The sequence below is a fragment of the Amaranthus tricolor genome, chromosome 7 (genome assembly GCF_026212465.1).
Source record: "Amaranthus tricolor cultivar Red isolate AtriRed21 chromosome 7, ASM2621246v1, whole genome shotgun sequence".
NCBI lineage: Eukaryota > Viridiplantae > Streptophyta > Magnoliopsida > Caryophyllales > Amaranthaceae > Amaranthus > Amaranthus tricolor.
This window is the reverse complement of record NC_080053.1, coordinates 18,360,261-18,374,385: the sequence shown is the minus strand read 5'-3', so window position 1 is coordinate 18,374,385 and position 14,125 is coordinate 18,360,261. Positions and strand designations below refer to the sequence as shown.

General features: G+C 33.2%; 1 protein-coding gene across 1 annotated transcript; it reads right to left on the bottom strand.

Annotated features, from left to right (window-relative positions):
- Positions 1-2,983: 2,983 nt before the first annotated feature.
- On the bottom strand, positions 2,984-13,087 carry LOC130817895 (uncharacterized). Its single transcript, XM_057683862.1, has 9 exons — positions 12,640-13,087; positions 8,904-8,966; positions 8,717-8,812; positions 6,539-6,586; positions 6,235-6,306; positions 5,677-5,735; positions 5,113-5,200; positions 4,867-5,037; positions 2,984-3,274 (listed from the first exon to the last, which is right to left on the bottom strand). The coding sequence occupies exons 1-8, from the start codon at positions 12,949-12,951 to the stop codon at positions 4,897-4,899; spliced, it is 879 nt and encodes a 292-aa protein (XP_057539845.1). The 5' UTR covers positions 12,952-13,087; the 3' UTR covers positions 2,984-3,274; positions 4,867-4,896.
- Positions 13,088-14,125: the final 1,038 nt, after the last annotated feature.

Genomic DNA, 14,125 nt, shown 5'->3' with positions numbered 1-14,125 from the left:
AACTCTAGAACGTCCTTCTTTCTTTTTATAAGAAGCACGTGTAAATTGAAAACCGATTGTTATTGCTATCGCATCGGCCCAACTATGTAACTCATCTAAGGAGATAAATTCCCTATCCGTAACAAAGCTACCGGAGTAGTCTACGTTGTCTCCAAAGTTTTCAAACTCCTGCAAATTTGAAATATAAATAATATAAATTAAGTACATTAATGACTACAATAATAATAATAATAATAATAATAATAATAATAATAATAATAATAATGACAACAACAACAACAAATTAAAAACATTACGTAAATAAAAAAATCTTAAAAATTTAAATTTATCAAGAATAAAAATTTATACGGAAAATAAAAAAAAATTAATACGGAAAATAAAAAATAGTACTAACAATAATAATAATAATAATTTAAAAAAAATTAATACGGAAAAAAAAAAAATTCACAGTCGCCCAGATTTGTGCGCCTGAACCATGGTTCAGCCGCCCAGATTTGTGCGCCTGAACCATGGTTCAGCCGCCCAGATTTATGCGCCTTTTTTTTTTTTTAATTTTCCAACGACAACTTTATGTACCGCATCCGACTCATAGTCGCTTTCGTTAGCCATATTTAACCAATTACGGGTTACCACTTCTTTAACACTTTTTAGAGAGATAATACCAATTTTTAGAGAGATAGTACCGTGTTTGAATTCGTATTTCATACGCATCTCAGAATTCCATATATATAGACAAATCTTACGCATTAAATTCTTATTAGTGTTATTAAGCGTGATTTACATTTATTAATTAATTTTTAAGCATAGTGGCAATTTTGTAATTTTTTTAAATACAGGGGCAAAAATGTAATTTTACAGGGGGTGGCGATAAAATGAAAAGGGGTGGCGAAAAATAGCATCACCCGTATTTGATTAATAATGAAATTAATGGATTGTCCTTCAACGGAATATGAAGAATATGATTACTGAATTCAATAGGACATTAGTGTCACATAAATAGTTAAATACACATCTGAAAGAATAATTCGTAGTGACAAAAAAATATTAAAATAAACAAAATTTAAAAAAAATAAAAATCATAAAACTTTCACCCTATCAAATCTTACCATATAAGAGTAATTTATGAAGAGTAATTTATTAATTTTACAAATCACTGTTATTTACTAAGACTTTCTCCATATGAAAGCCAAAAGGTGTCTTAGACCATTGTACTAACTGCTCGATACTCCTAATTTTAATAGACATGACTTCATGAGGTCTATTCATCGCGGAGTAGATATAAGATTGATTTTAGTAGTTTGGGTAGCTCTGAATAGCAGTAGCTGTCTAGGTACTTGTGAGTAGCAATGATTATCTAGCTTGCTATTTAAAATAATATTATTCAATAAATATAGTTGTTTGAATATAGTTTATTATGTTAATTAATTTTAATTACCTAATTGTTTATTTGCTAAGTTTAAAATAATTTGATCTAATTTATTAATCAAATTTTAATAGTAATATCACAAAATGAATTAAATACCACTCAAAAAATACATAGAAATAAAATTTATTAAATTCAAAATAAAAACAATCCCTTACAGTTTACTGAATGATCATGCAAAAAACATAACATGTATAGAAACTTTTTGACATACACGATAAAATAAAATAAAAGGAGCCTTTGCACTAAAAACAAGACAACTAATTGTAAGTTAAAATAAAAGGTGCCCACAAAGGCACAAACTAAAGCGTCTTGACCGGAAAAAATCATTTTTAGATAATTTTCTTAAACGCTACTTTGTTCTCTATGGTTACTTCAAACACTTTGATTACCAATGTTTTGCAAAACGTTACTTTGTCGAATACGAATGTTTTTTTTATTAAGTAGCACTTTAAATAAAACAAACTGTTAAACGCTAATCAAAACGCAATGCCGAACACACTCATTGACTATATAGTTCCTATCGAGGGATATATTGGGTTCGATGACGATGATGACAACCTTCATCAAATCATCAAAATCATCTTCTAGAAGGTCTTGCGTTTCATAGTGATCTCTCATCGGTGAGCTCTGTTACTACTTGGATCTTCTCCAGGAGATAGATCGATATGTTGGGGCATAGAAAATTGGGATTTTGGTTTTGATTATGGGCGAGAATAGCTTGAAACACATACATAAATTGAGGATTGTTTAACATAATGGGATCAATTTAGAGAAAGAAAGAAGTTTGATTTTGTGGGTAATTTTGGATTTGGTGGGTAATTTGAAGTCAGATCATAATTTGAGTTTCTATTTTGCCAATTTATATAAAATGAATTATTATGTTTCATGATTAGGGATGAAAATTTGTAAAAAGAAATGATTAGGGAAAAATAGAAAATTTAGATAATTAGATAAATAAGGGAAATTAAGACGATTAGACAAATAAGAAAACATAGGTTAGTTTGGTTGAGGGTATTCCCAAGATTTTAAAATATGTCTAAAATATAGCAAGATATCAAAATAATTCAAAATAATTCAAAATTTTGATTTAAATTATAAACGACTCTAAAATTACAGTCGTTTAAGGATTGGTCCAATCATGCATACTTAGCACAATAACACAACTCCCTCCCTTGATGAAGTATCAAGCTTCTGATGAAGACTGATGCATGATAATATTCTATTGCATGCGCTCATACTTATGAAGTACCACATAAGCAATAATGTGAACATAAGGTTTTGCAGGATGAACTGTGAGGGATCGTCGAGTGGCTGTTCGAATGTGAGGAAAAGGGGTGAATTATACTGTAAGTGGCTGTTCGAGTGGCTCATCGAGTGGCTTCAAAACATGAGTTCTTATTCCAATGAAATTTCTTGGAATCTTTGCGAAAATGCAAATCAAAAATCTATACAAAAATAAGCATAATTTCAATTGCACGAGGAGTCGAGGATGGATCATGGAAGGCTAGAAAAAGGCTAAATTTTCATCACTTGGAAAAATCGAGCAGCATATGAAAATGGGTGCCAAAAAAAATCAACTATTTAGATGAAACCAAATTCCGCAACAAGAGCATAAGTATTACATAGGTTTGAAGGCATATATTCTATCTTTTAACTGCAAAATTATTCAAATCTACGAATGCCGGGGAAACTAGAAAACTAGAACACATGCTAGCCCTTGTACAAATATGAGCAATCTTTCTCACAACAGTAAATGTCGGTATGCTTCGATAAAACTTTAGGATTAGCTTTCTGTGTCCTTGAAGAAACATCATAAACAATCAATCTTGCTATGTTTATCTGCTGCAACTGCAAAATGGAAAAGGTGATCAACATACTTGATTGAGCAATACTTATTTTCGATGGGGCCAAAGATTTAGAGTTCTTTGGTTTCGGACGGCTTATTAAATTATGCACGCTTCTTATTTACGTGGAGTTGCACATGACATTTGCTATCAAGGGTCAATCGGAAACATCTTTGTTAGCCTTATGATTAACAAGGGTACGGTTGCGTACAACCGACACTCCCAAACCCCACCCTAGGTTAATGTATCGCAAGGCAAATTGTGGGGTTTATAATATGTTTGCTATCAAGGGTCAATCGGATACAACCTCTTAATGGCATTGCGGAAATGGAATAATTGCTTGAGCGATAAATTAATGTATTGCAAGGCTAATTGTGGGGTTCATAATACCAAGGAGTCGAAGATATATCAATACCACTCAAGTACTGGACAAGTAGTTGTCCAGATATATAGACATGACTATGTTCGTTTCAAATGGTTTAAACTTGACTGAAATTATTGTTAATGGTTACAAGTTTACAACTGATTCACAAGCTATGTTTCAACAAAGAATGTTTGGATGGTTGGAAATGGAGAGATGATACGATTGAGGTTACAGTTAAGCTTTGTGGAGAGAGAAATGGAGGGATACGATTTCCTTCATTTGGATAGCAAAAGGGAAGAAGAGGGAACTAAAGGAAAGAGAATTGGAGGGAAGAGTTTCTAAATTAGTTGACATTTATTATAAACCTAATCCTTTTAACAATGAAAAAACATCATTTCCTTTCCCTCTCCTCCCCTTTCCCTCCCTTACAAAATGTTATCCATACATACTCTTACACTTTGTTTGGATAACACTAGGTATGATGATAATCATGATGAAGACATTACCCTTACACTTTGTTTGAAGAACAATTTAGGAGGTCAAGGAAAGGAATGGAAGGGGAAGGGAGGGAAGGGAAAGAATAATATGGAAGTTGCTTGTTTAGGAGGGAAAGGAAGGAAGAGGAAGAGAAATAGCATTTTCCTTCAAAATCTACCCACATTTGGAGAGATTAAGGGACTTAATCCCTTCAAATCTTTCCTTTCAATCACATCCCTCCAAAAATCGTTATCCAAACAACGGAAATTAAATCTCATCAAATCACTCTTTCCTTTCCCTCATTCCCCCAATCCAAAAAAGTTTTGGTATGAAAAGAAGTCTTTCCTACTTGAGAAAAACTCATCACCTTTCGCAAATGTTACCCCAACCAAACTCGTAAAAATTCACTCGTTTTTTTCATATGCAACAACTGATATTTACTGAAATTAATTTGGAAGCTGTTTAGTTCATATTTATGAAAGATACTCCTACTGACTAGGCCAAGCAGCCACTTATAGTAACTAATTACGTCAACAACTGAAATTTGTAAATCAGGTTAGGGTGGAATCTGCATTGTGACGGCCCAGATATTCCCCCTCGAAAAGACAGTTGAAATAAGTTGAGAACTTCACAAAGCTTAGACATACACTACAGAATTTCTTTCCAATTGCTAAAACACCGACAAAAGAATGTTAACCTTGCAACTTCTATCTAATATGATTAAATAAGATTAGAAATAAGATTTTATGAACAACCTCAAGTAACCAGAAGCTTTGGAAAAATTACTATCTTCTTCGTACTGCAGCACTCGGAGCTCTTCCTGCCTGCTGCGCTCCTGATTGACCACTGCCCTGCTCCTCTGGCATGTTCATAGCTTGCGTCATACCATTCATGAGCATCAGCCCAAGAGGGATCAAATACATCCACTACAACAAAGAATCGATAATATATGGTCAAAATATTACTCAGGTAGGATGCTTAATTTCCAAACAAAAACTCACATATTTTGCCCAAAAAGACTTTTCTGGTTGCTTCATGGCTTCAGCCTCTGCAGTCTCCTCTGGAGTTTCTTCAGTAAAAATTGGAGTTCTGTCGAAAAAATAAGACCATTTAATATATGCAAAAGGCCACACGAAAAAAATAGAGCTAAGAATTTGCATAAATGCTTTCTTGTCAGTATTAAGACCAACGACGGAATATAGCTACCAGATCCTTTGTGTTATACTACCGCCATGCCACATCAGGACTAACTTTGATTTAACACATCCTTTCCCTGGACCCTTGTAAATGTATCCCCAAGCTCGTATAAAGGTAGTATATGTTAATTCTACGCCAATAAACATGCAAATACAACCATGCACACACACACAAGGGAAAATATCCGAGCATAGAAAATGACCAAGCAGTTGCACTTGCACCTAACTACCCTTATTTGCCTCGCCAGCAATTACATAAGATTGTGCAGTTTCTCTAGCTGACACAATCAGAACACCGATGCCTATCAAACCAAGAATAGGCGAGTCGACAATACCATATAACTATATATAAGGCGTAAAGCATTTTACCTTGGTGCCAGCTCACTGTATTTCAACACAGGATATGAATTGAAAGACCACTTGGATGGCTGAAGAGAACAGCAAAATGAATTTCAGTTTGTTGACAAAAAAAAAGCAATAATATGAGTTTCTAAGCAGCCATGCCTGTGCTTGGATATACCAATCAAAATATATAACGTACATAAAAACCTCAACACAATCTATGTCATCCTAAAATACCAAACCAAAAAGCAACTCATAGCTAGTAAAGCAGAAAAAAAAAAAGCATAATTTTTCCTTATAGATCAACTCTCAAAAAAACATGCCACATAGTTAAAAAGACAACTTGCCACAGTAGGAAAATTATGGGGAGATAATAGTCTTACCATTATGATTAAATAAAAAACAATTACAGCTTCTCGAGTGAAAGAGTAAAACAACAAAGGATGAAAAATGAATTGTGATTTCTTTAGTTGCCTGTCTTATAACTCAATAATAAAAGTACCTTACATTGAAATTTCTTATTGTGAATATAAGCTTGTAGGCATTTTAAACAAACAAATGGTATAAAGAACAGACTTTACTTACAACTTTTAGCTGCCGAGGATATGGGCATGCCCCTGGAGGACCATAGTTGACGGCCAAAATGTTAACACCTTCCTGCAGCATTGACATATAAAAATTAACTTAATTAATTGAATCAAGGAAATAGAACCAACAATTAAGTCCATAAAATGGACAAAAAAATCAGTTCAGCCAAACAACACCAAGCAAAACTGGAAAAATTATATGCTATGCAAATTTAAACAAACAATAACCTAATTTTAATCAGCAGAAAACCCAGACATCATAAAAATCATTAAGAAATTGATAGACAGAAGAAAGTAAATACCATGTGTATAACAAAGTGTTCATCCAAAGACTCTAAAGCAAGACATCTCTGCAGCATAAAAGCAAAACCTTTAGCAGAAAAAGAAGAGTAATTGCATGAGTAAAAGCATTTGGCATTCAATAGCATGAATCTTAGTTTTAACTGGTGCAAGGCGCACTGAGGCACAAAAAGATCCTAGAGCCTAGGCGCAAAACACAAGGTGAAAGCGCGATCTTTTCATAAGAGCGGGGCACCTTTAGGGCTCAATAGCTTATAAAACAAATCTAGACATGAATATTATAATTGCACCAATGATCATTATCATTGCGCTAATTTACTAGAATAGTGCAAAATAACACAAGAGGGTACCTAAATCTACATGTTAGAGCAATTTGTCAAATTGTTCTCTAACTAGTCGTCACAAAAAGAAGAAAGAGCATTTTAAAAAACCTACAAGAAAATAAAAAATAATAATGAAATATCAAGAAGACAGAAGACACATAATTAGCAGAGGGAATTGAAACAATAATAGAAAAAACTAACAAAACAGTGTAGGCAAATTATCAATGAAAAGGAAAGTAAAGAGAAAAAAAAGAAAAAATGAAAGATTAAAAATAGAAGTAGCCATAAGAACAGAAGAATAAAACATGAAAAATCTAAAAGAAGAACAAAAAACGAAGAATCTACAAGAAAGAAAAAGAAATTAAAAAAAAAAAGATTGTATCTACGTGTGTAGGCCTAGGGAGTAAGCTCCACAAAGTTGTTAAATTGCAAGCAAATCTTTATTTTGTCACTATTCTTTTTCTCTCTTCGTAAACAAGACTCCATTTTCTTTCTTTCTTCAAAGAAGAGTACTTTTTTAATCTAATTACATTTTCTTCCATCAAAAAACCAACAGCGCAAAAAACACAAGGCGCAAAAAAAGAAAAAAAAAAGCATGTGCCTTTTGTATATCGCTGAGCCCATAAGCGATTTTTCTAGAGCCTAAATGCAAGGCATGCCTAGGCACTCTTTTTAAAACTAAGGCATGAATTTTGCCAAGACCATGAAACTTAAACTAGAAAAACTGAGCAAGTCAACTTAATAAACATTGTAGTTGGGACCATTAACTTTCATAATCAGCAATTGCAAAACATAGTCCAAGGAAATGAAATTATGGAACTGAAAAAGAAACATAATAACAATAGCGAGGTTGGTAGTTCACTAAACATTTGTTTGATTGCCAATGCGTTTGCATGTTTACTTCACAATAAGGTGGCATTACAATCTTTAGAGGATGCTTGCTTCGTATAATTTATGAGTAGCCTGTGATTGGCTGCGGTTTCACTAGGTTTGGCAAGGATAAGGAGAAGCAAAAACATGATGTTATTACGAAAATCGTGCGGTGCGTGAGGTGGGAACTTAGTCTTAAAAAGGAAAAAAAAAGGTGGCATGAGCTGAGCACCTTAATAGGACTAAACAAGGTGATTCAATTAACGAATGTGCCTTACATCGCCTTCAAGCGCTTAAATTGAGTGCCTCAGAACGACTTAGAGCACCTTTTGGTTTTATCCTCCAAAAAAGTTCATTTGATGCAGACACCTCACAAGCCACATTTACATCCTCTTCTTTATTTCTTTTATTTTGGGTTTTCAGGTGTTTCATTAATTTTATTTAAGATTTTGGGGCACCTCACAAGCCATAGCGCCTTCGTATACTGGCCCTTACAACATAGACTACAGGGACTTTTAGCGCCTTTGGGCGCTTTGTGCCTATACAACTAACGGTGAGAATAGGAGTCATTTGTCATATCTAAAGTTTCTTTGACTTGTGATTTCTTGTGGGATGCATTTTATTTAGCATCATTGTAGTCCAAGGTGGCCGCTGCACCAGTTAATTAATAAAATAATCAATAAATTTGTTTTGTAGTTGGCATAGACGGTAAACCTTATCCCTAATTTTTCTATACTCCTTAGTCAATTGATATGATCCCTTTTGTCTCAAAGAAAACAAGGCGAAGATAGTGAGACACAAAAAGGTAACAATACTCTATAATTAACGACCCTGTTTAAGTAGCCAACATGTGTCATAGATGAAACGAAAGTAAATAAGCAAATGCCTACAAAATCTATCTTCAGCCATAAGCCTTGGAGCCAGTAGCCATAAGCATAACAAGAAATAGAAAGGAATATAACCAGCAACTAGTACAATGCGACCTACCGCCTTTACAACTGAAACAGTATAATTTCTTCCTGGAGGACTCACGACATTGGAAGGAAGTCTTATTTTATAGAAATCATCAGCTTGCAGTAACTCCTACATTCAAAGAACAATCAAAAAACCATAAGATGTCAACAACATGGACAGCATCAGCAAACATAAAACACAAGATAGATGTTATATTCACCTTAAACTTTGTCTTCTCTAAGTCTGTCAAGGTATTTCTTGAAAAGCGCAATTTGGTAAGGGTCTGTGCCATCAAAATATCATGTCAAACAATAGTAAATTAATGAATTTCGAAATAATAAAACAATTATTTTACACTCTCTAATTTGGAACGTTGTATCCCAGAACAACGATTCAGGCAAAAAATTATTAGCCAATAGTGAAACTTAAGCAATAAAGAACTTCAATTCAGTATATGTATTATTAAAGGTTTTTTAGATAGAAAAAATTAAAAAGTTATTTATGATATCCAAAAGATGACAATTAATATTTCACTAGTTATCTAAAGAGGAAAATACTTTTGCATAGGCGTATTCACACAACAAGTATTATGCATAGAGGTAGCCACAGGCATGGATCGGTTTTTAATGCTGGCAGTCGACCAGACAAGTTCAAGTTTAAAACAATACAAGTAAATTTAGGAAAACTTGTAAAAAAAACCATAAAAGATCCCCTCTCATTTATAGAAATCACATAAGTCATGCAGCTCCATCCCCTCTCTCTCCCCTTCTTTATCTTCCTCCTCCTTGCCCACTACCTTCTGCAACTTCCTCCTCCATGCCCACTACTTTATTCATCTTCCTCCTCCACCATGCCCATTACCTTCTTTATCTTCCTCCTACTCCACGCAAAGAGCTATTGGAGAGAAAATATTGTAAGCGGTTTGATGGTTTGCTATGTAAAGTGGCTGGTAAGGTTGCAGCAGCCACGCAAGAAGGCAATAAGGTAAGATGGTGAAGGCGAGAATAATTTTTTTCTATAGGCTTGTACTACTTTATTTATGTATGGTTGAGTTTTGTACTACTCTATTTGAGAATTTTATGAGTTTTTGTACTACTTGATTTGAAAATTTTATTTGAGATTGTACTCTTTATTTGACAATTTTATTTGAGTTTTGTATGTTTGAGTTTTCTAAACCATGATCACAGAATACCCAAGCTGATCCTCTACATTCAAGAAGGGCTCAATTTATCATGTGAGACATCTTTGTCATACCTTTTTTTCCAAGTTAATGAAACCATGCATACATCTCATATTCTATACTATAATACTCCATACAAGAGTTTTAAAAGAAACTTCATCAGCTATAACCCAAGCTGGCTCTCCAAAATGCTTACACCTATCCTCGAGCGATATTCTCTTATTCCCTTCTACAACTTCGTCTAGCTTAGAAGCTTTAATCCACGATAGTTTGGGTAGTTTAAGCTGTGGAAATCTAACGAGTCACTCATCCCATGTGTCAAGTGTGAGCACAACACAGGACTCTAAAATAGTAAAAAACTAGAGTTGTTCATGGGCGGGCTATCCGCCAGGCTCAACCCATCCGGCTCAAAAAACGAGCGGACTTGAACAACAATTTGAAAAAATTTTAATATTTGAATGAGTAATACCTGCACGCTAAGTTAAACGGACAAGTAGCGGCACAAAAATAATACTCACAAGTAAACCAGTCCGCCCACTTATTTTATAAATATACAATTTTTCTAATTTTTTGTTTTAAAATCATAAGAGAAGATATAATACTCCAAATGCCCAAACTCCAAATCCATTGTCTATTTGTTCTGATAGTTCAATAATGTGGACATTTAGAGCTTAAACTTCACTGCCTTACGTATTCCTGTAACACCGTCACGTGCCTCGTCTTTGAGAATATTTCTGTATCTGGAGTATTTTGGACGGTGCGTTGTATTATTTTTAAGATCGTATTTTAAATTTTTTAAATCAATCATGCCCATTTATGCGTGGGAACCGAGTCCCGGCCGTTAAGAAAGAGGGCGGGTAGCGACAAAAAAATAAGGTCAGTAATGGCGGGCAAACTTTTGAAAAATCGTGCCCGCAGAAAAGTTTTTATAAGCATGACTGGTCCGACCCGCCCGAACCCGCCCATAAACACCTCTATAAAAAACATATTATTTTGTTGAATTAATGCATGTTTGACACACAACTAGACAAGTTTGAGTAATCAACATTATATGCAACTCCTTTATTCTTGAATCTTAAAAATAGGTGTTAGTACTTCCCTTACATATTTTGTGGTGTCTAGTTTATCCTCCAAATCTTATTAGTCTTTTGAGCAAGATAAACCAATATGACTTCTCTACCTCCTCTACCTCTAGTCTTTGTTCTACGAAACTAACTCACAATTTTATTCCTGGGATCAATAGAAATGTCTCTTGTGACATCAATTTGAGTTCTATTAGCAAATTTATCAAAGTATTCCCTCTATATGATCCTTCATTTCTTATCTTAGAGTGTTGAACAATAAATCAATAATTCATTGATCTCTATGCTTAACAAAATTTAACATATTTAGCATGCACTTGTCTACTTAGATGATCATGAATAATCAAACATGGGGAACAGTCAAATGAGGTGCATCTTCGGAATTCTGCCAACAAACCTCATTCAACATGAAAACTTCCATTTTAAAAAGCACAAAGGGTTTTAAAGTAACAATGTATAAAGAATTGAGAGTTTTAGTCAATTTGATCTACAAAATTACTAGCAAGATAAGCTCAAGGTTGTTAATGTCTCAATAGTAAGTGTCCACCATTACAAAATCCAAACAGCAACAAAGAATGATAAGTGAGGAAAATCCTAATGTCCAAGTTCTCACTTTAAGAACAATAAACCTCCAAAGAGTATGAAGTTTAGTTTGTGGCACTTAGTCGGTTAATCTCAGGTAAGTTCTTTATAAACATAAAATTAAATTGTAAATTTCACTAAAGAATGAAAAAAATTTGAGAAAAGGCAATCTTTCAGTGTCCATTAAGACTGAACATGGTCCGAGAACCAAAACCTTCCATATTCAGTGTAGAGAATCATTGAACAAGAAGCAACTCTAAATTTTGAACCCCTCCTCAGTCCTAACGAATATTTGACTTCTATTCTAGCCAAGTAATAGTACCAAATTAGCTCTTATAACGCTCAAGAGTTACATGCTAAGTTCACAATAAATAAAATGATCAAAATGGTAGAAAACCCTAACAAATACAACATCCAAGGGTAATAAAGATTTTGTTCAATAACCAAAACACCAAATTTAGCCAACTAAAAAATGCAGTATATAAAATTTAATTATCAATACAATCATCACATCTTATGACCTACTTTAATCATCAATACAATCATCAAATCCCAAAAACAATCAATAATTTTTGTAATCATGCTGACAATCCATCAAAAAACAATATAACTTACTTTCAAAAATCCCCAAAAACTGTTGTTTGTTTGAATTAGATAAAAGATGAATCCTTTGAACAACTAAATAATCCAATTCGAACTTTAACCAAATATAGAAGTTTATCAACATATTCATCAAACCTATAATCCACAATCAAAATTCCAAAAAAAATAAAACTTTATGTCTTAATATCCTGACACTCATATAAACAGAACCCCAGATTATCAGTTATCAACAAATACTAGCTAAGCCCAAATAACCCAAATCTAGATTCTACCGAATATAGAGGAAGAAGTAGTATCAGTTATCATAATATTCATCATACACATAATCCACAGTCAAATTTCTCAAAAGATAAGGAAAAACCTATTACTTCAAATGTCTTCTCATCCTAATAATCCTATAAAGAAAACCCTAGATTATACATTCCAAGTTCCGACAAAAACTATCAAAAACCACCATCTCACAAAAGTGACCAAAAAAAGTTGGGTTTGAATAAAAATTAGAGAAATACCTGAGCACCGTGTGACGAGGACTTAAGACGAGCAGAGAAAGTTCCAGCATGGGAGAATTGGGAATCTCCAAAAGCATGTTCAAGATTAAATTGCAGCTTCGAATCGACATCTGAATCTGATGATCTCTTCCTTGTTTTAGTGGTAATTGTAGGAGGAGGAGTTGAAGATCGTGGGGGATTTGGAGATTGTGTTGCTGAAATTCCTTCAAATTCATCTTCATCGACAAGAAGTTCATCAGATTGAAAAGCAAAAGAATTAGAAAAGAGGATTGTGAAAGTAATTAAGAGGGTTAATGAGATTTGAGTTCTCATTGTTTGTACTCTTTCTGTGCTTTACACAATCAGAACTGGGGTTTGATATATCTGATTCTGGACAAAAAAGTGTTGAGATCTTATAAATTACTCGATTTTGTAATTGTTGACTCAAAATCATTACAAGTTCCAATCTACACTCCTATGCTAATATCACCCATTTATGACTAGACCGTCTACAACTTATATAATTAGTCTATTTATCTAATTGATTATTTTAAAATTATAAGTATTATTTTAATACGTTAAATAGACATGGATCAATATAGTAGAGAAGGTCTCACTATAAGACTTGAGACTATGTCATTTATAATTGTATTTTTAATTCACAAAGTGAGATCAATTCTATTGGTTTAGTCTAAAGTGAAAAATTAGAGCATGTGATTATTTACAATTTAAAGTGATCACTTTTTAGTCACTGAGTGATCATTTATAACCATGAAATAACCAATTATAATTTAATGTAACCAATTATAATCTTAAAATAAGTTACAACATTAAAGTGATCATTTTTTATAATCATAAAAAGATTACTTATAACCTTGATATGGTGACATTTAATTATTTGCTTATTTAATTTATTATTATTGTGATATTACCATGGTACCCTTTAACTTTTCGTTGATCTTGACCCATAGTCAATGCACTTTTATGACATTTTTTTTACCTTACTTGGTCATCAAGTAAGTAACCTTCTAAGCACTAACTTTCCAAGGATAACCACCCATTGCTCACCACTACCTACCATGACCATCCATTACCCCCATGATTTCTATTACTCTCTCCGTTTTTTAATGTTCGTCCCATTTGAAATATTCCACCTGAAGAAGGAAGAGATTTAATTAATGTTTTTGACACATATTTAGAAAATAAAATATATCCATGTGAGATCGCGTTAGATTCATTTGAATGTATACTTTTTTTATGTATTTTTTATAATTTTTTATTATGTGTATTTAGAAATATTAAGGTTTAAAATTTGCTTTGAGAACTGTGAAAAAATAAACGAAAAGAACAAAAAAGAATGGAGGGAGTACTTCATTAACCAACCTCCATTCTACCCTTATAAATATCTAATGCATCATTCATTTGCTCCCCAAGCTTACACATTATTGAATCTCTGCCAAAATTTACACTCATTATATTTTCCACCAATACACCAAACATATTCTAC